General features: G+C 39.1%; 1 protein-coding gene across 4 annotated transcripts in view; it reads left to right on the plus strand.

Annotated features, from left to right (window-relative positions):
- The first annotated feature begins 689 nt into the window (after positions 1-689).
- The window catches only part of CA10 (carbonic anhydrase 10 (inactive)), a 797,854-nt gene continuing 773,120 nt past the window's right edge, over positions 690-25,423 (plus strand). For 2 of the 4 annotated variants that reach the window (XM_086355692.1, XM_086355694.1), the window contains exons 1-2: positions 690-1,263; positions 2,147-2,772. In XM_086355692.1, the coding sequence (XP_086211818.1) occupies positions 2,712-2,772 (61 nt within the window). In that variant the 5' untranslated portion in view covers positions 690-1,263; positions 2,147-2,711. Of the gene's footprint in view, positions 1,264-1,562; positions 2,773-25,423 lie in introns of those variants that run through there. The other 2 variants (XM_086355693.1, XM_086355697.1) reach the window with 2 other exon arrangements.

A 25,423-nucleotide genomic window follows, 5' to 3' on the forward strand; every position in this document is an offset into this window, starting at 1 on the left:
GGAGACCCTGGCCTTCATCTCAGAAAACAGATAGCTCAGTCACACGTCTGTCTTAAAAAGCAGTCGTCTGCTTGTGGTTCTTTTTTCGAATCCCTGAAGGCAGCAGAACTAAGCAGCTGTGGCTCCCAAAGTCTGCCCGGCTTTGGGAAAGCTCACGCTTATTCGCACTGCTCACTCTCCCTGCCCTCCACCCCAACCCCGCACCGGACAGCCACTCTGCAAAAAGGCGGCTGCACTTCTTCCCGAACAGTAAGTTCAAGAATCCTGGGAACGCTGCACTGAAACTCCTTTGGTTCCAATCCCGCACTCTCACAAGCCACACTGCCTGGAAGACTCACTAACTTTACTGTGCAGATGAATGGTAACCATTTCCCTTCTTCTCCATCCTTTATGCAGTTATTAGACCGAACCCCAAACCTCACACTGAAATGGTTTCTAAACCCCCCAAAATAAAAAGTACAAACAACAACAACAACCCTTGTGGGTTACGTGTCTTTGTTGTGTGTCCATCCGCGCTCGTGAAAAATTTCCAAACGTCATAGTTTGCAATCTGAACAAGAACTCAGAGCAATCCGAGATCATTTCAGGGATTTCCCCTTCACGGTCCTTTTCTTCAGCACTCCCAAAGTGGTGAGTCTGGGGTTTTCTCAGACCTCTATAGCAGCTATAGAGGCAATACAACTCTGCAATTTTTTTTTTTTTCCTTTCGTTGCCAGCCTTCTCAAGGAAACAGTTCCGAGCCCAGGGTCTCCTTCCGACTCCTTTGCATCTACACCGCGAGCTGTTGACCGGAAGCAAGCCCTTTCCTGGTCGCGGAGGGGACCTTCTGCGGAACAGCGTGAGGCTCCGGCCACAGCCTCCGCCTGGGTGGCTGTTGGCGCTCCGGCCGCCCCCACCTTCCCCGAGGCCTTAGAGGAGCCGAGCTCTAGGCTTGTGTGTGTGCGCGCTCGCGCGGTTGGTGCGGGAAAATCTGAAGAAGCTGCTGAGTATTGCTGGCAGTGATCTGAAGCCCAGCAAAAACCTGTAAAGCACTTGAGCTTTCCGAAAGAAAAACAGAATAAACGAAAGAAAAGAAGCGAAGCCCGTTCTCCTAGAGCCCGGGTTTCCAATAGGCCTGGATCTTCCTGGAGCTAGGCAGAAGCGTGTTTGGCAGTGGCCACTGCTCGCACCCGGGCTTGGAAAGACGGGTTTTCCCCGTTTCAGGAGGATGGAGGTGAGGGACTTGCAGGACCTGGTCTAGAAGCCTACAGAGAGAACTCTGGGGTAAGTACTGTTCTGGCACCGGAGCGGAAAGGGGGCAGGAGGAGGGGGCAGGAGAGGGACAGGAGAGAGGGAACGGAATGAATTATGCAAAGAAAAAAAAAAAAATCCCCAATACTCCACAGCGGAGGGAGCGCAGCGCAGCACTCGCAAGATGAGTCCGCCCGGGTCTCCCGCTCCTAACCCGCTGGCGCAAAGTTCTTTTTAAGGAGAGGGAAAATCTCCCCAAATCCTGTAGTGACAGCAGCCGCCAGGGCGGGGCAGAGTGAGGGGCTGCGGCTCGGCGCTGGGCCTGGGCGGCCGTGCTGCCCCGAAGCCCGACGTCCCGCTTCCCGTCCTCATGGCCGCGTTAGGCCTCGCCTCCCCGCCGCGCCCTCCTGCCTCCGCCCCGAGCGGCGGGCGGCCGGGTTGACGCTGGGCCCGGGCTCGGCGAGACTGCTCACCTGGCCGAGCCCCTCTCCCGCCTCCCCGCCCCCGCCTCCCTTCGGAATCGGGAGGCGCCGGGATCTGTAGACGAGGAAATAACGACCCCTGCAGTTGCATTGCGGAAAATCGCCGCAGCGGCGGCACTAGTCGCGGACCATGGAAGCGAGGGAACTGGAGGTTCTGGGGAGACCAGAAAAATAGGAGAGGGACAGCAGGCGCGCGCGCCGTGGGAAGCCCGTGAGCTCGCGAGGCCAGCGGGGAGCCGACCCCGCACGGCCCCTGCTCCACGCCCTGGAGTGTCGCTCGAGCCGGGCTCCGAGGCGGCAGGCTGCGCGCAGACTGGGGCGGCAGGAAGGGTCTGCGGAGGCGGCAGGAGGACGGCAGTGTCGGGCAGTAACCCCTGCCTCTCTTTCTGTCTCTCTGTATGCTGTGTCTGCGTCCCTCTGGCACCCGGGAGCAGGAGGAGAACGGCGCGGCGCCGAGCAGCCACCCTCTGACCATGCCCCGGTGAGGGGGGCGGACTTCGAGGGCAACTCGTCGCGGACTGCCGAGGCTTAGCCTGCAAACTGCGAGCGGCCAGGGACCTAAAACTGCACGGCCCGGCCCGGCGGGGGGCTATCGTCTATGTCTTCTTGGGGAGCCAGGCGGATCGCGGTCTCGTTTTTGCAGGAAGAGCCCAGAGCTGGTGCGTTCGGGTGGCTGCTGCCGCCACTGCTAGTGCTATTTCCACCGCCTGTGCAAGGAGCAGAGACCGGTGAGCAAGGAGACCTCCTGGGCAGCGAGGCATCGGTCATGTGTCAGCACGTCTGGGGCGCACGTCCGTCGAGCCCGAGGGGAAATTTGCTGGAACAGTTCAAACTGCGATATTGATCTTGGGGTGACTGTCCCCGGCCGACTATCCGGTGGAAGTGCGAGTGTGCACTCGCTAGGAAGTGTGCGTGTGTGCATGTGTGTGTTCCTTGTGGGGCTTCCCCTTCCCCCCCTGTTTTCACGTCGAGTGATGCACTTGGAATGAGAATCAGAGGATGGAAATAGTCTGGGAGGTGCTTTTTCTTCTTCAAGCCAATTTCATCGTCTGCATATCAGGTATGGGACGCGTGCTGGAGTCACGGGCGGGTCCGGGTTATGTTGTGGTCTTTGGAATGTATGGGGTTTTATTGTGTGTAGCCTTGCGGCGTGGGACGGAAGAGGGATGGTGGCAGAGACCCTTTCAGCTTTGTGGGTTTGCTGCCTTAAGAATTAAAAAGCTTCTAAACCCAGGTGTGTGTGTGTGTGTGTGTGTTTGTTGGAGGTAATATCTGTATGGAGTTCAGCTTTGTGGGTTTGCTGCCTTAAGAATTAAAAAGCTTCTAAACCCAGGGGGATGGGGGTGTGTGTGTGTGTGTGTGTGTGTTGGAGGTAATATCTGTATGGAGTCCTGGAACATTGTAGGGGTGGAGAGATAAGAAAGAAGAGGCAAACTGGTGTTGATTTTCAACTGTTCTCCTGGTTGAGAACTGTGACAAGGAAATCTGAGCCTTGGCAACCCTTGCTGCCTTCTTCTGGCTTTCAAAGTTCCCAAACTAGATGGTTCCTGGTTGTAAAAATAGATGCAGAGCCCTGCCCTAATATCTATGCACTTGCAGGAGACTGCAGGAGGGTATGGGAACTGGAGAGTACCAGCAGGGACCAAAGGGATGTAGATATACTCCATGCCTTCCCCAAATACATCAGAACCACCCCCCAAAAAAGCAAAATCTATCTGGAACAACACAGTATCATAAATACCCCTTTAAATCATGATCTTTCCTAATTTTCAGGGGTAAGGATGTACTTAATGGCTCAGACTTACAGACTTCAGGCTACTGGTGCCAGTGTGTGGATTTAGGAGCATGTGGGAAGCCAGGATATTGAAATGAATAAGGCAGAGTTTGTGTGTGTGTGTGTTAGGAAGGATTTTGATTTCCAAATAGTGTTCTTGTCAGTGCAGGAAGTTGAGGGTATGTAGTAGAGATACCAGAAAAAGCTCCAGGCTAAGCAATATTTCTGCGTTCAGTTCAGTGCCTCCTCCCACTGACAGTGTCCACACCATTTCTTTCACATTTATCATTTAAACACCTAGGGTAAAGCCTGTTTGCAGTACTCCCCTCTGCCTGCATCCCTCTGCAGAATTGGGGACTCAGCCAACTTCCCATGAAGTCAACAGAAGAGAACAGAAACCTTACCTTTGTGAGCAGGCCTATTTGAGCAGGATTAGGATGGAGGGACATGTTTCCTCTTTGTTTAGCTGAGCCAGTCCCCACCCTTTAAACCAGACCTGATTCTGGATGTTAAAAAACCCTTGTCTGCCATTATTCTGGATCCAGTTCCTAATATCATTATTCAGGACAGGAATGAGGGATCTTTTATTTTAAATCATTCTGTTTGAGGCTTGGCTACCGTTGTTAGAAATTTGCCTCTATAAACTTTAGAGATATGTTGTATACCTAGAAGACAAAAGTGCCCTGGGGTCACTCCCAATCCTCTACTCTTTTATACATCCTACATGTATGAGAAAAAAAAAATCCCAGGTGACCTGTAAAGGTTTATATCAGTCATATGTCCAGGGATAGACTAGGTGGCATCTTACAAGGCCACATTTTACATCTTTCTCTTCCACATCTCTTTGAAGTTTTCTCTCTTTTCTCCATGTTATTTCACTAGTTATAAAATAGCCTTTTCCTGCCTCTTTCCTCACATCATAAATGATTTTCAAATCAGACAAACTGAGTTCCTTTAAGATTTACAAAAGGTTAACATTAATGCTCTGGACCTCCCCATCTTTTGTCCCTAACCTCTACTCTGCATTTGGGTGGGCCAGCACAGAGGAGAACCAGCTGAGAACGAGTCCAGTCTGTTCTTAGCTTCCAAAAGAGGCATAGTGAAATGTTTGTCACAGCTATACTAGATTTGGTGTATCAGCAGCTAAATTATATAAATAGAAGCTATTTCCAACCCAGGATAGTTGCTGTGTAGTATGTGGCCTTTCACATGTATTTATTAAATTATCATTGTTACGTAATGAGAAAATAAAAGTATAAGCAAAATTGCTAACTATTAGGTTAGCATTTCTAAGGCTAACTGGAATGCCTTGTTATGATCAGCATTAGTTTACTTTTTATGAAGACATTTAGGCAGAGATAGAACATTATGGACTCATTATTTACACACTCATAAACTTAACTTTAAAAGATCATTCTTTCTCTAAAATCAAGGTGGCCTCCTCCCTCTATAAGAAGAATAGAGATGCTCTTCGGTGATGTCCATGTATGTCACAATTCTCATTAATAATTTATGACTCATATTTGCCACAGTTTGGGAGACTTTGTTTCCCATCTGGCAGCCCTAAGAGGAATGCAATGCACTAAGGTTAAATAATTGGCTCAGGGAGGGTTTAGTGGGCTTATCATTTCTGTTTCTGTGATTTGCAGTCTTAATTTAATCATGAATGAGCTTTACCGAAAGGAATGTAAGCGTGTATTCATAGAACCTACTAAATCTTAAATTTGAAAGCAGTTTTTTAAAAAGCACCTCTCTACCATCTTTGGATCAATTGCCCTGCTAGTAAATGGGTACTATTTGTTACTGAGTTACCAGGAGTCTATGTTTGTTACATTTGTAGGGTTGGCTTCTTTACTGAGCAATACCAGAGTAGAAGAGGCCAGCAAAAGTCTGCAGTGTAAACATTCTGCAAAAGGGAAATTTTGGAAGTAAGTTTGGCCTATAGAAAGTATATTGACTGAATTTCAGTTGGCTTTCAGGAAGGCTCTGGAATTTTGTAACTTAGTGTTTCCTTTACCAAAGGTTCCTACCCTCAGGGGTTTCCCTGGTGGCTCAGAGGATAAAGAAAATGCCTGTAATGCAGGAGGGTTTGATCCATCCCTGGGTGGAGAAGATCCCCTGGAGAAGGGAACGGCTACCCAAATGAGTTATTCTTGCTTGAAGAATTCCATGGACAGAGAACCTTGGCAAGCTAACATCCATGGGGTCACAAAGAGTCAGACCTGACTGGGTGGCTAATACTTCCTTTTTCCTACCCTCATCCTACCTCACCGCCTAAATTAAAAGTACACCCAAAGGAATTTTCTCCCTGGGTCTATGTGTCTGTATTGTTTAAAATACAGACACCTGGGCTTGTATGTTTCATGGCTTTGTATTAATCATTTTGTTACAATGAAACTGAGTAAATTGAAAGTGAGTAAATTGGCTGAGGGGTCTGCTAGCTAGCTTAACCAGCTTTAGTTAGCTGCTGGGGACCATAGCATGTGTGCCTTCCATTTGAGAAAATTTGGTTACTTCAGGACAGCATAGCTAGTCTGTGAGGAAATGTCATGATCTGGGAGTTCTTGGGTCTGTATGTTTGGCTGACATCTCATTTTACTGAAAATGTCAGGCGGCCAAGATTTGTGGAGATGAGAGAGAAAGAGAGAGAGAGAGAGTATTTCCTCTTGCTAGCAAGAACACTATTTCCTTCTTACAAATGCAGCTCAGATCAGCAAGAATGAATACTTAGCAGCACCAGGAGAGAATTTTCTGGGCCAAAGAGAGCTGTCTGATTTAATTTGTATTGAACATCCTACTTTTCTATATATAACTGTATATAACTTTAGTTCCTTGTCAGTTTATTCATAATAACTGCAATAGTAATTAGAATTATGTGATACTTTCACATGTATTATGCAATATTGCATATATTTTAACTCATCTAGTATCAAAATGTGTAGGGTGATTTTATAAATGAGGCAACCAAAGCCCACAAAAGTTCAGCTTGAAGGATTCACACTCAGTTCTGAGTCAAAATTCAGTATATCATTTATGTTTTGGTATAAGATTTCTTTTAAAGTTTTCGTTATTTTTTTATTTTGATATCTCCAATTGAATGAGTAAATTGTGTTAAATGGAGATAAGGCTTAGAGAGTTTCGAACTGGAATTTTAGGGCGATTGCAGTCTAGATCTGGAATTAAAATAGTGTTTGCGTTGTATGTGACTCTGTCATTCAAACAGAGTGACAAACTGTTGCCCATTTGCCTCCAGTGTTTCACGATCAGCAATACCTGAAAGAAATGATATTTCATACATTTTCTCCTAATCTGAAAGTTAAATGGTTTCGCATCAATGGCTTACATGTAGAAAGGGATAGTAGTATACTTCTTTCTACATGTATATAGTAGTATATACTTTCTACATGATATATCTACATATCCCATGTTTGTCATATAGATTAAATAAGATAATATGGTCAGTGATTTTCACTTAGCACAGTGTCTTAGACATATTGTTTGCAATAATATAATTTTGCCTGTAAAATTTGCATGGGTTTGTGAGGAATAAATAGAATATTTGCCTTCATTCCATAACCGGTTGTTTAAAAGCAAGCAAGCAAACGAACAAAAACTCCAAAAGCAAACATTAGCTAGTGCATTTTGTAATATTGAGTATAAATCCTACTTTCAGTGAGGTGTTGGCTTGAAATGTCTCTTAATTTTCTTTCTGATATAAATGAAACTGGTAACATTGGGCTTTGGTACATAGTTATGAGTGTGACCCACTTTATCCGTGTGAGCCCAGTATTGAGATGAGGCTTGGAAATCACTGGGAGCAATGTAGTGCTTATTCCCAGGGGAGCAGCAGCATTTTTCTTTTTTTTGCTTGTAAATTATAACTCAATATAGACTCAATTTTAAAGTGCTTCCAAAATGGCAAACTGTATATGCTGTCAATATGATTTGTAATAGAAAATCCCATCAAATATGAAAAAGATAAAGAATAAAGAATCGGATGACCTTCTTGGCGATACGTTTTCTTTAAATTCAGTTTCCCATTGTGATGTCTTATAGTCACAGATACCATAAATGGCAGATACAATAGATATGACTCTCTTGGCAGTGACATGAGAGATTTCCTAAGTAATACATCCTTGGTGTGTTGGGGGAGGGTGAAGAATTGTCAATGTCAAAAAACATTTTGTTGGGTGGGGAGAGGGAGTTTTATTGCCATCCTAGACAGTATGTATTTGAGCCTGAGGTGTAGGTCAGGAAGAGATCTAGGCCCATACATGTATATGGTAGCAGTCCATTTTATAAAGAATATGGGAGTTTGAAGACCCACCCTGCAATCAAACTCTGCCTTAGTTACCTATATGACTTTGGGCAATTCTCTTAACCTCTTAGAGTCTCTGCTTCCTCATTTGTGAAATGAGAAGTTCTGTCTTGTTTGCCTATTTCAAAGAACTGTTGAGGGAAACATCAAAGAGTGATCTTGAATGTTCTTTGTGTTATACATATAGGTAAAGTATCTATGTCTTTACCATATTATGCTTAAAATATAGTTATAAAAGTAGAGATATACACATATAATGTAGAGTGATATAAAAAATATGAAGAATACTTATGAAAGCAGTGTTGTAATGCACAAAATGTATTGTGATATAAAGCAGTATGAATAATGCCTAATTATTTGCTGGAGTATATAAATGCTGCCTATGTGAGAAGGCCAGGCTTGAAGGCAAAAGAGAATATTAAATAGGTGTTAGAGGTTTGGATAGAAAAGTTAGAGGGCACTATATCATCCAAAGGAGATGAATAGGAATGAGTAAGATACGCAGTGGAGAATGTCTCAATTGGAATAAAAAGATTCACTTCAGGAGATACTCAAAAGTTGGGAGGAGTCCACTTTGGAAGCTGTTGAATTGAGAGAATATGGAGTGTTCTAATATATTTAATTTCTTGGTGATTTTTATTTTCTCTTTTGGATCTTTACATGGATTCAATGGATTGAACTTGGTTAAGATTTGGGAGAGAGAGAGGAAGGAGAGTAAGTAGTGCCAGAAAGGAATTAGGGGTGAGTCTTAAAGGAAGCCTAAGGGTTGACTTGGAAGACTTTTATTGATTGACCAGGAGTGTGATAGGGGAGGAATCCTCATAGGAAACAACATTAGCAAAGACAGGGTAATCAGATAAGACATGATGAATTCAGGGGACTGTGAAGACGTAAGTAGGGCAATAAGTAGACGGTGAAGTATGATGGATGAGGCTGAGATAGAAGAGCATTTAGGAAATATGATTCTAATAATAATAATACTTTACATATGATAGTAGTAGAAATCACCCTTGTGCCTCTCTGTGCAAGAAGAGCAACTTTAAAAGGAGGGTCCATCCTCAGGAAGCTAGATCTAGTTTATAACTTTCTCTTATTTAGGAATAGACAAGTCAGGGTTAAAGCTTTTGGGTTTAGTCCAGCCATGCTCTATTTTTACGAAATCACAAATTATTTTCCAGTATTGTCTCTAGTTCCAAGTAGCTTCTGAGAATCTTGATATCTCAGATTTAGACTACAGAATTTATCTCCTCACTTAGTTTGTATTCACGTAATTCTGCCCTAGGAAAAAGAGCCAGGATGCTATTGGCTAACCCTAGATTTTGCAGTGTGGCAATTTCATCTTATTCCCTTTGACAATTGAATCTTTCCTGTTACTTTTTTGTTTTCATCTTGTGTAATCTTAAGCAAGACTAAAAGACTTCTAGCATGTGAAGGTGGTGTGGGGAGCTGTGAATGTTAAGAAATGGTCTGGGATTGCCTTCATGATAAAAGCAAGATTGAGCTGGTAATGAGGTAGCCATTATTTGGGTTTAATTTTATTTGCATTAAGGTGCCTTCAGGATAGAAGTGGAAAGATCATCAGTGTTGTAAAGGAGACAGCCTACAAATGCCTTTTCCTCATGATCTGGGAGAGGTGGGGTCTTTTTCATAGTAAATGGAGAATTAATCTTTAACTTCATCTAATACATCACGCCCAGAGGCTGAAGGGGCTGAGAATAGACAATGAAGCCTGTGACTTTCAGGTGAATTTTCCTGACCCAAATCCTGCTGGCTTCACAACACATTTGACAGGAATGCTACAGTTGGAATAAACATGTTAACTGAAGGATATGAATCAACATATTCCTCTTTTGCTGCTCCCTCTTCCTGCCATACACACAAGCAAGCTTTCAGCCTCAAGGCAAACAGTTTTAATGGCAGACTTATTGAGTGAATACAGGGCATTCCTACTCCATGATATTAGAATAATATAAATACCTCATAGGATTCTTAAAAAGGACAAATACAGGTACATGTCTGTGGGAGGATTTTCTCCCACCCTGAAGAAATGTAATGTGCTGGTTCATTAATCTCACAAATGTTAATAAATGCCTCCTATGAGTGAGGCACTGGGCCAGACAAAAATATAGTAAGCGAAACAGCTTTTCTCTCATAGAACGTATGTTTAGTGATGCATGTTTTCCCCTTTGCTCAACCTGGGGCTTGACATTTTAGTAGATACTCAATAATGAATGTTTGAATTGGTATATAAATGAATAACAAGGATTGACTTAGAATGACTTTCCTTGCTTCACAGACACTGGGGAACACAATGGAGATCTTGTATGGAGGTTAAGAGTGAGGGAAAATGAAGAAGTCATCTCTGTTAGCGGCCCTCTTGCTTCTTACTGTATGCAGTCAGAACTGGAACTTTTTCAGGGAGCAACTTATTGAATAGTTTTTTATTTCCTTCTCAGACTCAACTTTTATCTGCATTAAAGACACCAGTGTTAGTTGGGGCACTTAACTGTTGTTTAAAATGTCTTTCTGCTCCTTTGTGTTCTGAGATTCCACTCTATAAGACTTGAACTAAGGATCCATGGGTACATTGTTGTTCTTCCTCCATGCTTTTCTGCCTCTGTAAAGTAAAGTGAAGGTCGCTCAGTTGTGTCCAGCTCTCTGAGACCCCATGGACCATACAGTCTATGGAATTCTCCAGGCCAGAATACTGGAGGGGGTAGATGTTCCCTTCTCCAGGGGATCTTTCCAACCCAGGGATTGAACCCAGGTCTCCTGGATTGCAGGCAGATTCTTTACTGATTGGGAAGCCCAAACCACTAAAGATAGCTAAAAATATGGTTGTTATCTCACTTGGTTCCAGCTTAGAAGACGCCAGCACTTGAGAAGGCTCACTGTTAGCAATGAAGTAGAGTGCTTTAGGTGAAAAGCCTACCCATTCTTTAGTCTTCACGCAGATCAACACAGGAAACTGGTTTCTAAGGTGTTTTCGATCTTCTGTCAGAAAACTTTACTTCCCCCGTTTCCTTTTGTAACAGAATCTTGGTGCCCAATGGTTCTTAACACTGTTAGGGAGCCAGGAGCCTAGAAATTGAAAGAACATGATGGATTTGCTGTTTTTGGCTGATCATTCTGCCTATGATCTCCTAGTTGCTCTTCATAACTATGAGGAAATGGTCAGTTGGATGGTTTGTTGTTTGTTTGCTTGTTAATTTGATTATAGAAAACATTGGAGGATATAGAAAAAAAAGGCTCCTACTGTTAATCTTGCAGTAGATACAATAAAATTATACTGAGAGTTAGAAACAGACATCTATGAATAATAAATGTCTGTTGTGTGGCCTGGGTGTGAATAAAAATATGTCACTGTCTTTCTGTCTTGCAGTACCCAGTAATGATACCAGCTCTAAGTAACTCACATCTTACAGAATGAAATACGAAGTAGTAAGGTCATTATTTTGTGTTATGTCTAACAGGGTCCTTTCCCATTTTCCACTTGTTGAAGATGTTCTTGTGGTTTTAATCTGTGTCTTTGAAGTTCTGTGTCGTAGTGGCTAAATGAGTGCGTGCTTAGTCAGTCAGTCGTGTCCAACTCTTTGTGACCCCATTGACTGCAGCCTGCCAGGCTTCTCTGTCCGTGGGAATGCTGCAGGCAAGAATACTGGAGTGGGTTGCCAAGCCCTCCTCCAGTGGATCTTCCCAACCCAGGGATCGAACCCATGTATCCCGCTTTGCAGGCGGATTTTTTGCTATTTGAGCCACCAGGGAAGCCTAGCTAAATGAGTGTCCTTTGCAATTAAAATACTGCGTAAATTGGTGCAGCTTTTTTTTTCTTCCTCTTGCTGTTAGAACTGCTGAAATTAAGAGTCTGACTGAGCTAGGTAAAGTTTTTTAATGTGCCATATCTAAAGGTAAAATGTGTTGAACAATTTAAAAATGAGACTTTTATTTATGCATTTGCTGTTTAGGTTAATTGTGTGTTCAAGTTGAAATGCTCCTTCTTGATCATTGCCCCTTACGAGCAAGGGACTGTATATGCAAGTGTTTTAGTGTTGCAAATATGAATGATACTAGAAGTCATTGAGGTAATTTTAATGCTAAATATGACACAACAGTAGTATCCAACAAAGTTTACAAAAACAAACTGTTTCTTCATAGGCTAAATTTTTAATTTCCTAAAGTTTGCAGTTATAAATTTTTTCCTTTAAAGCTTTGTACTTAAAAAACACACACATACACACACACAACTTTGCATTATATCTAAGTATTTCCCTGTGTTGCTATTCTAGTTGTGTTAGTTCAGGAAATTCAGGGTTTTGTGTTCAGTAAGCCCAACAATCTCAGAAACATAACATAGCAGAAGCTCACCTCCTGCTCATGTTAATTATCTAATTGGTGTGTGTGTGTGTGAGAGAGAAAATGAGAGAGAGAGAGAGAGAGAGAGAGAGAGAGAGAAAGAGAGAGAGAATAGGGCTTTGGTGAGGGGGAAAAGATAAAAGAGAAGACATCCTGTTTGTGTAGTGACTTGGGAGTCTCAAGGCTGATAGTCTCTGCAGTCTTCAAGACATGGCTTCCAGTGTTCCCAGCATCAACATTAATAATTGGAAAAAGAGTGAGGAGGAGGATCATGGGGGAGGTGTTTATGAGCCTGACAGAAAAACTGTATATCTCATGTCTGGTCAATCACATGACAATATCTTATTGCAAAAGAAACTAGAAATTGCAGGCTAGTCTGAGGTCCAGGAATAAAGAGAAATATTTGGTGAACAACTGGCTAACATTTGCCACTTTAACATTTATGATTTTCTTTGTAATAGTTTTGAAATAATTTAATCATCTAAAATAGCATTGTTTATATTTATCTTTTCCCCTATTTCTGAGGACCTATGTTGTTTCCAGTTTTAATATTCTGGGCATATGTTTTTATGTCTATAGATATTTATTTCTATTGAACTATTTCCTTAAATAATCATAGTATTGAGATTACTGGGTAAAAGAATATAAAGTTTTTTGTGGTTTTACCATACAATAGGCAGAAGTTGGAAGAAGGAAGTTAGTTGCAAAGACTTTAATTGTTTCAGGCAAGGTTACCTTCCTTTGGAGGACAGCAGGAATCTACCTGGCAGGTTACCTCTTTAGTACTGACTAGGAAATTCCAGTGGAGAAGGAAATGGCAACCCACTCCAGTATTCTTGCTTGGAGAATCCCTTGGACAGAGGAGCCTGGCAGGCTACAGCCCATAGGGTCACAAAGAGTCAGACATGACTGAGCGACTGATCACACAGGAAATTCCAGAGTGACTGGTTAACATAATATTTCTAGGAGAGGCTGTAACTGGAGTTAGGTTAGGTATTAAGTCTTAATTTGGTGACACGAGCCTTAGCATAAATGACTCCATTTTGAGCCTCTTGTTTCTTTTTTGACAGGTGCTTTCGATAGTGGTCCATCTCCAGAAAGTTTTAAGCAAAAGCTGTGAATAGCCATGGCATTCAAGATGATATTTTTGCTTAATGTCAGATCAGACAGGAAACCAGGGTTAAGGACAAGCAAATATCTCGTCTGAGTCCAGAAATTTGAGTCTTCTTGAGTATTGTTCCTAGAGCATGTTTTAATAAATGATTGGTAAGAATGACTCAGTTGATTTTCAAAAAAGATTATTGGGATGGAAGTTAGAAGATGTTTTGGTTAGTATTTGTTTTTCCACTGTGTTGTGTTGTAAAAGAAGTAGTTTAATTGTCTGAATCCCAGTTTTCTCTTTTTAAACAAGGATATTGAACTGGGTAATTTCTAGGTCCCTTTCTAACTTGGAAATTTTTTACTGTTATGAAACTTTTAAGAAAATTATCAAAGTTTGCTGTTGATGCTAAATTTTTCTAGTTTTTGAAATGTCACGACAGCAAGATTAAATTATAGGAAGAATTTTGGAGGTTGTGGATAAGCAAAAAAGTGGGAAATGACTTTTGAGATGGGCAAGTGTAAGGATAACATATAATAAAAGACTAACCCAAACTATATTTGTAGAATGCTGACCTTGTACCTCTCTAGTAAGACCCTGAGAAAGAGTTAAGGGGTCGTCATTGACTGCTTCATAAAAGCATTTACTGAAAACCTTGGGGGAGGGTCTTATATATTAAAGTCTTTAGAATTTAATCTCAACTCTGCTGTTGCTCATTGTGTGACATTAAGAAATATCTTAAAATCTCTAACTGAGAGGGTAACAGGCAGGAAGGCCAGAGGTCCCCAAGCAGCAGGAGGAGATAAACTGTAAATGGCAGATATTTTTTTTTTTTCCTTCTCTACACAAAATTAAAAGAGACTTATTTAACTGTGTTGACCACACCTGGTTCTGGCTTGAGTTAACCAATGAGTTTTTCTTAACGTTAATGAAACTGTGTATTTGCTTTGGAATTTGCCTTTCTTCAAAATGGTACCACCTAAGATTAACATTTTTCTTTGCTCAAACCTTGAACTGATAATGGCTCAACAAGCTAGTATTCTTGTCAATTGTTTTATTGCTGTGGGATAACACACCTTGTGCCATCCTATCTCAAAAGTGCATATTGTGGGAGAGGGGCCTGATGAAACTCCCTCAGCCTTGAGGTGTCTTACCTGATTAATAGCTTTCTAAGAGACGTAAAACACCTTGCTAAAAACTAGCAAGAAGGCGCTCTTTCTGTCCCCTTCTGATGTCTATATCAGAAGCTTTCCCTATCTCTATTATACTTTAATAAAACTTTGCTGCACAAAAAGCTCCAAGTGGTCAAGCCTTGTCTCTGACGCCGGATCGAAATCCTCTCCTCCAGAGGTCACGATTCCCAGCATAACACATGGCTCGCAGCAGCAACCTTTCATAACTAATCCTTAGTGTCCTTTTTTGTTAACGGGAGATAATAACAGCTGTCTTTGGAGTTAAGGGAGACAAATTTAAAATGCAGCATAGTGCTTGACATATGTACTTGATAAATGGTGGGTTTTGTATTGTTGTAGCTGAAGCTAAAAGAAGAAAGATATGTTGGGCAAAATTAGAAAGGAATTTGGCAATATCATGTAAAACATGAGGATTAAATGAGCCAATTCATGTGAAAGTGTTTAGCTCAGTGCCTGGCCATAACACATATTCAGTTAAGGTTGGTTGAATCTGATTCTCTAGGGGAAGCTAGGATGTTTGGAGAATATTTTAGAGATTATAAGAGAGAAGACTATCATGACTTTTTCATAAAATTATCTTCAAAGATAATTTGCTGAGTCTGACCCTCATTTTTCTTTAATAATTACAAAAAATTAATGATGCATTTTCATTTTACAACTAGAGCTTAGACTTATCAAGGCCTCTAATATAAGCATATGGTCTTATGTGACTCAGTAAATACTCAACCTTTACAACAATGAAATAAACAAAATCCTGATTCAGAAATGTGCTCATAGTTTTTATTTATATGTTTTTTCACCAGAGCAATAAAGATATGAGGTATTATGATCCAATCCATTTATGATAAAATATATAATATTTATATGTTCTAAAACTGTCACTCATTTGCTTTTACTAGAATCTCCTTGCTCTCTTTTCTTTTCATTATTTTGTCTTGCCAGCTTCTTCAGGCATTAATACACACATGGTAGCCTTAATACACACATGGTAGTTTTTTCAATAGATTTTCAACATGAAAAGATCATTTTGATTTATGTTTTGTATTCACATAAAAGAATGATTTTTATTTATCTATTTTTTTATTTTTTAATTAAATGCTAGACCATTTGTCAGATTGCATCATAGTTCCTTTTCAAATGTATCTGTCCTGAGAATTTAAGCAAAAGGCATAAAAGAAAAACCAAAAAGAAATAGGACAGATGACAAATGCTATAATGACGTTAAGTAAAAGCAAGCAAACTATGACCCAAGTGTGCCAGTCTCTACCGAGCTGGCTTTGGAGCATTTTTGAGTGTTTGGATTTTTTCTAGGATTTTTTTCCCAATCACTTTCGTAGAGGCTGGATTACAATTGAGAATGCAGAGATTAATGGCCTGTTTTGACTAATCCACTAAGCCTCTACACTTATTTCTATTAAGTTGATTGAATTTAGAGAAGCCAAAGATAGGCCCATACCAGCTACCCTGATATTAGATTCCAGTGAATTAATGGGTCTTAATAACTGTAAGTACATATAACCAAGATTCATGGCACCTTCATGGAGTCACTTTTGCATTAGAAAACTCAATTATTTGTTTAGTAGAGTAGATCCCAATGTGTTATTTCATAATCTTTTTTTTTTAATAAGAGAACGTTTTTCACATGATTGAATTTAAAATAATTCAATTTTAATTAATTTAGAGAATGAGAAATGAAACAGATCACCTGAAATCACATAAATTGAATGCAACTGTTTTTAACAGTTTATTCCTCTTTAGGTTTTATTTAGAAGCATTTTTACTTATTTGAAATTGTATACTTGAGTAAAAAGTAAACTGTTATACTTGAATAAAAAGTCATGTGAGATAAATTTATTGTTTGTGTGCACTGAAGCAAGGTATACCTAAAATGTAGACAAAAACAATGTGAAAATAATTATGTAGTGAGATAGATAGATATGACATTGATTTAAAAATCACAAACTTTTGCTAAATTAGTGAGCTCAGATTGGATGAAATTTGAATAGAATTTCTTTATTTAATTATTTAATTTTTATTTATTTTTAAATATAAATTTATTTTAATTGGAGGCTAATTACTTTAAATTTCTACATCTTTCATTTGAATCTGTTGCTTTTGGAAAAAATATTTGGTAGGAACACAAAAAGATGAAGAAGGTAATACAGTATCGGGGATTTTGAGTAGGAGAAACATTCTGAAGAGACAGTTTAAAAATAAGATTTTAAAAATATTTTGTTTTAATACAACAGTATGTTTAAATGCACTGAGAAGCCATTTAGAAGAATAATTAAAAGCTTACAGACAGATAGACTTATATTTAAACCCATAGTCTGCTTCTTCTAAGCTGGATGGCTTTGTGTAAATTAAATTCTTCTGCATCTCAATTTTCTAATCTGTAAAATTGGGATAAAAGTAACCACCTTTGTGACCTTTTCTAAGTACTAAGTGATATATGATAGTAAAGCACAATTTATTACTATCAGTTTATAATATATCATTGTTATGTTATCACATAACAATGGCTTAGTAAGTCTGACTCATTAGTAACATGACATTCATAATATGTAACATTCAGCCAGTCTCATTGTCTTTCTAAAGGAAGAGGATTCTTTGAGTTGCCTGCTTTGAAGGGAACCTTGTACTAAGAGCTCAGGGATCCTCAATACGTCCCATTAACTCTACAAAAGAGTTCACACTGTTAAAATTGGACGTGTGATACTCCATAAACCCTTTCCAACTTTGCTCCAGTCTGCTAGCTCACTATTCTGTGAATACATTTTATGCATACTTGCCCATGACTTTGTTCTTTGTTCTGTTTCTCTACCTGATTTTTACTCACCTTAAACATACCCACCTCACAAGAAGTCTCCTTTTCTGTGAATGCTGTTGTGGTCAGTCCAGTTGGCAGTGGTCTCTTGGATCTCTACACTGCATCAGCTTTTATCGATTCTAGTGCTGCTTGTCACTAACTTTTCTTCCTCATCAGTTTCAAATGGAAAACTCATTGTGATCTAGTTTCATCTGGTCTGCTTATATATCCTATTCCTAATTCTAGCGATTGGCTGGGTTTTACTCTCTAATCTGTAATGATGGCTTTGAGATTGTCTGTAGATATTCCAAGTAATATCTGTTGATCTAAGTTTTATTTTTTCTTTCCCAGCCTACCTAGTCCCAGTTCAGGACAGGGCTCATCAAACAGTAGCCAGTAGACCAAATCTGGCCCACCATCTAATTTTGTAAGCGAAGTTTTCTTGGAACATAACCATGCTCATTCATTTGGGCATTGTCTGTGGCTGCTTTTATACCATAGCCAGCAGAGTTGAGTAGTTGCAACAGAGTGCATTGCCTGAAATGCCTAAAATATTTACTATGTGGCCCTTTACAGAAAAAGTCTGCAACTTCTAATGCAAACAATTAAGGCTTTTCTTCAATGAAACAATTTTCCTCAATGAAAGATGGGCTCAATTTTATTTTTAAATTTTTATTTTATATTGGAACATACTTGATTAACAATGTTGTATTGGTTTTGGGTGTACAACAAAGTTATTCAGTTACACACAGCATGTATCTATTCTTTTTCAAATTATTTTCCTATTTAGGTTATTATAGACTATAGAGCAGAGTTCCCAGTGCTATACAGTAGATACTTCTTGGTTATCTATTTTAAATATAGTAGTGTGTAAATCCCAAACTCCCAATCTGTCCCTCTTCCCACCCTTCCTCCCTGGTAACCATAAATTCATCCCTTAAATCTGTGAGTCTCTTTCTGTTTTGTAAATAATTTCTTTTGTGTCATTTTAAAAAATTTCATATATGAACAATCATATAATATTTGTTTTTCTCAGTTTGACTTACTTCACTTTCAGTCTATATGTGTCTGTAGACCTGAAGTAGGTCTCTTGTAGGCAGCATGTGTACTGGTCTTGTTTTTATATATATTCAGCCAGTCTACATCTTTTGGTTGGAACATTTATTTATTATTTTTTTAATTTTTATTTTATTTTATTTTTTAACTTTACAATATTGTATTGGTTTTGCCATATATCAAAATCCATTTACACTTAAGGTAATTATCAATATGTATGTTCTTTTTGCCATTTTCTTAATTGTTTTAGCTTCGTTTTTGTAGGGCTTTTTCTCCCGTTCTTTCATTCTCTTCTCTTGTGATTTTATGACTAACTTACGTGTTGTGTTCAGATTTCATTTTCTGTTTGTTGCATGTATCAGTTGTAGATTTTCAGTTTGCAATTACCATGATGTTTTGATTTGGCAGTCCATATGTGAACAGTATTGTTTCAGGTTGCTGGTCTTTTACTTTTCAGTGCATATCCAATATCTTCTATTTGTGCTCTCCTCTTCTCACAGTTGCCGGTTTTGATATATTTGCATGCAGATAATTTTCTACCTTTTTGAATGTTTGCCTTTGCTGGTGAGCTTTTCCATTCCTAATTTTTTTTTGTTTCTACTAGTAGCCTTTTCTTTTCTGCTTTGAGAAGTGCCTTTAGCATTTGTTGCAAAGCTTGTCAGGTGTTGTTGAATCCTCTTAATTTTGGTTTGTCTGTAAAGCTTTTGATTTCTCGGTTGAATTTGAATGAGAGCCTTGCTGGGTAGAGTATCCTCTTTTAAAAATTAATTTATTTTAATTGGAGGCCAATGAGTTCCCAGTATTGTAGTGGTTTTTGCCATACATCACCATGAATCAGCCATTGGTATACATATGTTCCATCATCCTGAATCCACTCCCACATTTTCCCCACCTCATCCCTCTGGGCTGTCCCAGAGCATCAGGTTTGAGTACCCTGCTTCATGCATCAAACTTGCACTTGTAATCTATTGTACATATGGTAATATACATGTTTCAATGTTATCCTCTCCTATCGTCCCGCCTTCACATTCTCCAAGGTAATCCAAAAGTCTCTTCTTTACATCTGTGTCTCTTTTGCAGTCTTGCATATAGGATCGTCATTACCGTCTTTCTAAATTCCATATATTTGCATTAATATACTGTATTGGCATTTCTTTTTCTGGCTTACTTCACTCTGTGTAATAGGCTTCAGTTTCATCCACTTCATTGTAACTGAGTCAAATGTGTTCTTTTTTATACCTGAGTAATATTCCATTGTATATATTTACCACAAATTCCTTATCCATTTGTCTGCCAGTGGACATCTAGGTTGCTTCCATGTCCTAGCTATTATAAACAGTGCTATGATGAACATTGGGGTGCGTGTGTATCTTTCAATTCTGGTTTCCTCTGTTTATATGCCCAGAAGTGGGATTGCTGGGTCATATGGCAGTTCTATTTCCAGTTTTTTAAGGAATCTCCACATTGTTCTCCATAGTAGCTGTACTAATTTGCATTCCCACCAAGAGTGTAAGAGGGTTCCCTTTTCTCCACACCCTCTTCAGCATTTATTGTTTGTACACTCTTTGGTGGCAGCCATTCTGACCCAGGCATGAGATTGTACCTCACTGTGGTTTTGATTTGCATTTCTCTGATAATGAGTGATGCTGAGCATCTTTTCATGTGTTTGTTAGCCATTTAAATGTCTTCTTTGGAGAAATTTCTATTTAGTTCTTTGGCCCATTTTTTAATTGGGGCATTTATTTTTTCTGGTATTGAGCTATATGAGCAGCTTGTATATTTTTGAGATTAATTATTTGTCAGTTGGTTCATTTGCTATTATTTTCTCCCATTCTGAAGGCTGCCTTTTCACATTGCTTATAGTTTCCTTTGTTGTGCAGAAGCTTTTAAGTTTAATTAGGTCCCATTTGTTTATTTTTGCTTTTATTTCCAATATTCTGGGAGGTGGGTCATAGAGGATCTTGCTGTAATTTATGTCAGAGAGTGTTCTGCCTATGTTTTCCTCTAAGAGTTTCATAGTTTCTGATATTACATTTAGATCTTTAATCCATTTTGAGTTTATTTTTGTGTATGGTGTTAGAAAGTGTTTCAGTTTCATTCCTTTACAGGTTGTTGATCAGTTTTCCCAGCACCACTATTAAAGATATTGTCTTTTCTCCATTGTATATTTTAGTCTCCTTTGTCAAAGTTAAGGTGTCCATAGGTGTGTGGATTTATCGCTGGGCTTCCTATTTTGTTCCATTGATCTGTATTTCTGTGTTTGTGCCAGTACCATACTATCTTGATGACTGTAACTTTGTAGTATAGTCTGAAGTCAGGAAGATTGATTCTTCCAGTTTATTCCTCTTTCTCAAGATTGCTTTGGCTATTCAAGGCTTTTTGTGTTTCCATGCAAATTTTGAAATTATTTGTTCTAGTTCTGTGAAAAATACACGTTGGTAGCTTGATAGGGATTGTGTTGAATCTATAGATTGATTAGGTAGTATACTCATTTGCACTATATTGATTCTTCCAATCCACAAACATGGTATATTTCTGCATCTATTTGTGTCATCTTTGATTTCTTTCATCAGTGTTTTATAGTTTTCTATATATAGGTCTTTTGTTTCTTTATGTAAGTTTATTCCTAAGTATTTTATTATTTTCATTGCAATAGTGAATGGGATTGTTTCCTTACTTTCTCTTTCTGTGTTCTCATTGTTAGTGTATAAGAATGCAAGGGATTTCTGTGTGTTAATTTTGTATACTGCAAATTTACTATATTCATTGATTAGCTCTAGTAATTTTCTGTTGGTGTCTTTAGGGTCTATGTAGAGGATCATGTCAAGTGAGAGTTTTAATTCTTCTTTTCCAATCTGGATTCCTTTTATTTCTTTTTGTTCTCTGATTGCTGTGACTAGGACTTCCAAAACTATCTTGAATAGTAGTGGTGAGAGTGGGCACCTTTTCTTGTTTCTGATTTTAGAGGAAATGCTTTCAATTTTTTGCCATTGAGGATATTTGCTGTGGGTTTGTTGTATATGGCTTTCATTATGTTTAGTTATGTTTCTTTTATGCCTGCATTTTTATCAGAAATGGGTGTTGAATTTTGTCAAAGGCTTTCTCTGCCTTTATTGAGATAATTATATGATTTTTATTTCTCAATTTGTTAATATGGTATCACATTGATTGATTTGTGAATATTGAAGAATCCTTCCATCCTTGGGATAAAGCCCACTTGGTCATGGTGTATGATCTTTTTAATGTGTTTTTGTATTCTGTTTGCTAGAATTTTGTTGCAGATTTTTGCATCTATGTTTATCAGTGATACTGGCCTGTAGTTTTCTTTTTTGTGTGTGTGTGGCATCTTTGTCTGGTTTTGGTATTAGGAATATGTTGGTCTCGTAGAATGTGTTTGGGTGTTTACCTTCCTCTTCAATTTCTTGGAAGAGTTTGAGTAGGATAGGTGTTAACTCTTCTCTAAATTTTTGGTAGAATTCACCTATGAAGCCATCTGGACCTGGACTTTTGTTTGTTGGAAGCTTTTTTATTACTTTGATTTCTGTGCTTGTGATCAGCAAGCTTTGATTGCTGAAATTAAATCAGAAGCTTTGATTTCTGTGCTTGTGATGTGTCTGTTAAGATTTTCTTTCTTCCTGGCTCGTTTCTGGAAGGTTATACGTTTCTAAGAATTTGTCTATTTCTTCTAAGTTGTCCATTTTATTGGCATATAAGTACTCATAGTAGTCTCTTATGGTCTTTTGTAGTTCTGTGTTGTGTATTGTAATTTCTCCATTTTTATTTCTAATTTTATTGACTTGATTCTTATCACTTTTTTTCTTGATAAGCCAGATAATGGTTTGTCTAGTTTATATATCTTCTCAAAGAGCCAGCTTTTAACTTGTTGATTTTTACTATAGTCTCCTTAGTTTCTTTTTTGTTTATTTCTGCTCGATTTTTATGATTTCTTTCCTTCTGCTAACTTTGGGTTTCCTCTTTTCTTCTTTTTCTAGTTGGTTTAGGTGTAAAGTTAGGTTGTTATTTGATGTTTCTCTTGTGTCTTGAGACAGGCATGTATTGTTGTGAATCTCCATCTTAGCAATGCTTTTGCTGGATCCCATGGGTTGTGGGTTGTGATGTTTTCATTTTCATTAGTTTCTGTGCATATTTTTATTTGCTTTGTAATTTCTTCCATGATCTGTTGGTTATTCAGGAGCATGTTGTTTAGCCTCCATATGTTTGTATTTTTAATAGTTTTTTTGCTCTAGTTGACATCTAATCTCTCTGCATTGTGATCAGAAAAGATGCTTTAAATGGTTTCAACTTTTAAAAATTTACCAAGGCTAGATTTATGGCCTAGGATGTAATCTATCCTGGAGAATGTCCCATGTGCACTTTGAAAAAAGGTGAATTCCATTGTTTTTGAGTGAAATGCCCTATACATATATTAGTTAGGGCTAACTGGTCCATTGTATCATTTAAAGTTTGTGTTTCCTTGTTAATATTCTGTTTAGTTTATCTATCCATAGATGTGAGTGGGGTATTAACATCTCCCACTATTATTGCGTTACTGTTAATTTCCCCTTTCATACTTGTTAGAATTTGCCTTACATATTGAGGTGCTCTTATGTTGGATGTATAAATATTTATAATTGTTATATCTTCTTTTTGGATTAATTCTTTGATCATTATGTCATGCTTTTATGTTCAGTGCTCTTACGTTGGGTTCATAAATATTTATTATTGTTATATCTTCTTCTTGGATTGATCCTTTGATCATTATGTCATGTCCTTCTTTTTCTCTTATCACAGTCTTTATTTCAAAGTCATTTTGTCTGATATGAGTATTGCTACTCCTGCTTTCTTTTGGTCTCCCCTTTTCATGGGCTTCCCTCATAGCTCAGTTGGTAAAGAATCCACCTGAAATGAAGGAGACCCCGGTTTGATTTCTGAGTCAGGAAGATCTGCTAGAGAAGGGATAGGCTACCCATTGCAGTATTCTTGGGCTGTCTTGTGTCTCAGGTGGCAAAGAATCTTCCTGCAATGTGGGAGACCTTGTTTTAATCCCTGGCTTGGGAAGATCCCCTGGAGAAGGGAAAGGCTACCCACTCCAGTATTCTGGCCTGGAGAATTCCATGGACTGTATAGTGCATGGGGGCGCAAAGAGACCCCATGCGACTTTTACTTCACTTGCATGGATTATATATTTTCCAGCCCTTCACTTTCAGCCTGTATGTGTCCCTAGGTTTGAAGTGGGTATCTTGTAGACAGCATATACAGAAGTCTTGTTTTTGTATCTAATCAGCCAGTCTTTGTCTTTTGGTTGGCACATTTAACCCATTTAGATTTAAGGTAATTATTGATAAGTGTGATCCCATTACCATTTACTTTATTATTTTGGGTTCATTTTTAAAAACCTTTCCTGTGTTTCCTGTCTAGAGAACATCATTTAGCATTTATTGAAAATCTGATTTGGCAGTGCTGAATTCTCTCAGCTTTTGCTTGTCTGTAAAACTTTTGATTTTTCCTTCATATCTGAATGAGATCCTTGCTGGGTAGAGTAATCTTGGTTGTAGGTTTTTCTCTTTCATCACTTTAAGTATATCCTGCCATTCCCTCTGGCCTGAAGAGTTTCTATGGAATGATCAGCCTTTTTCCTTATGGGGATCCCCTTGTGTGTTATTTGTTGCTTTTCCTTTGCTGCTTTTAATATTTGCTCTTTGTGTTTGATCTTTGTTAGTTTGATTAATATGTGTCTTGGGGTGTTTTGCCTTGGATTGATCCTGTTTGGAACTTTCTGGGTTTCTTGGACTTGGGTGCCTATTTCCTTTCCCATATTAGGTAAATTTTCAACTGTTATCTCCTCCAGTATTTTCTCATGCCCTTTCTTTTTGTCTTCTCTGGGACACTTATGATTTGAATGTTGGGGCATTTAACATTATCCCAGAGGTCTCTGAGGTTGTCCTTATTTCTTTGTATTCTTTTTTCTCTCTGCTTCATTTATTTCCATCTTTCTATATTCCATTTTGCTTATCCTCTCTTCTGCCTGAGTTATTCTACTCTTGGTTCTCTCCAGAGTGCTTTTGTTCTCAATTATTGCATTATTCATTACTGATTTGACTCTTCTTTATTTCTTCTAGGTCCTTGTTAAGTATTTCTTGCATCTTCTCAATCTTTGTCTCTAGGCTACTTATCTGTAACTCCATTTTTTTTTTTTTTTTTTAAGATTTTGTGTCATCTTTACTATCATTATTCTGAATTCTTTTTCAGGTAGACTCCATATCTCCTCGTCTTTGGTTTGGTTTGGTGTGTTTTTATCATGTTCCTCTACCTGCTGAATATTTCTCTGCCTTTTCATTTTGTTTAGATTGCTGTGTTTGGGGTGCCCTTATGCAGTCTTGAAGTTTGTGGTTCTTCTTAATTGTGGAGTCTGCTCCCTGTGGTTGGAGTTTGACTAATGGCTTGTCAAGGTTTCCTGGTTGGGGGAGCTTGTGCCTGTTTTCTGGTGTGTGGAACTGGATCTCTTCTCTCCAGAGTGCAATGAAATATCCAGTAGTGAATTTTGGGGTACCCTTGAGTTTAACATGGATTTGGACAGGCTATCTTTTAATGTTCATGGGTGTGTTCCTGTTTTGCTAGAGAATTAGTGTGGTGTGTTTTCACTGGTTGAGTTTGGTTTCAGTGTAGGTGTGTAGACTTTTGGGTGAGCTCTTGTCTATTAATGTTCCCTGGTCAGGAGTTCTCTGGTGTTCTAAAGTTTTGGAGTTAAGCCTCCTGCCTCTGGCTTTCAGTCCTTCTCTTACAGTAACCTCAAGACTTCTCCATCCATACAGCATAGAAGATAAAACCCCTAGGTTTATTGGTGAAACAATTCTCCACAGCCAGGAAGACCTAGAGAGATTCACAGACCTATATAGAGAATAGGGGCCAGGATCACCCAGAGAGATTCACACAGTTATATACAGAAGAGAAAAGGGAGGAGGAAGATAGAGGTGATCAGGAGGAGAAAAGGGGGAGTCAAATGGGGAGAGAGCAATCTAGTCAGTAATCTAATCCCTAAGTGTTCTCCATTGCCTGGAACACCCAGAGAGATTCACAGAGTTATGTAGAGAAGAGAAGAGGGAGAAAGG

Source organism: Bos grunniens, chromosome 19 (assembly GCF_055505025.1).
Source record: "Bos grunniens cultivar Pamir isolate PY7600 chromosome 19, Bosgru_T2T1.0, whole genome shotgun sequence".
Taxonomy (NCBI): domain Eukaryota; kingdom Metazoa; phylum Chordata; class Mammalia; order Artiodactyla; family Bovidae; genus Bos; species Bos grunniens.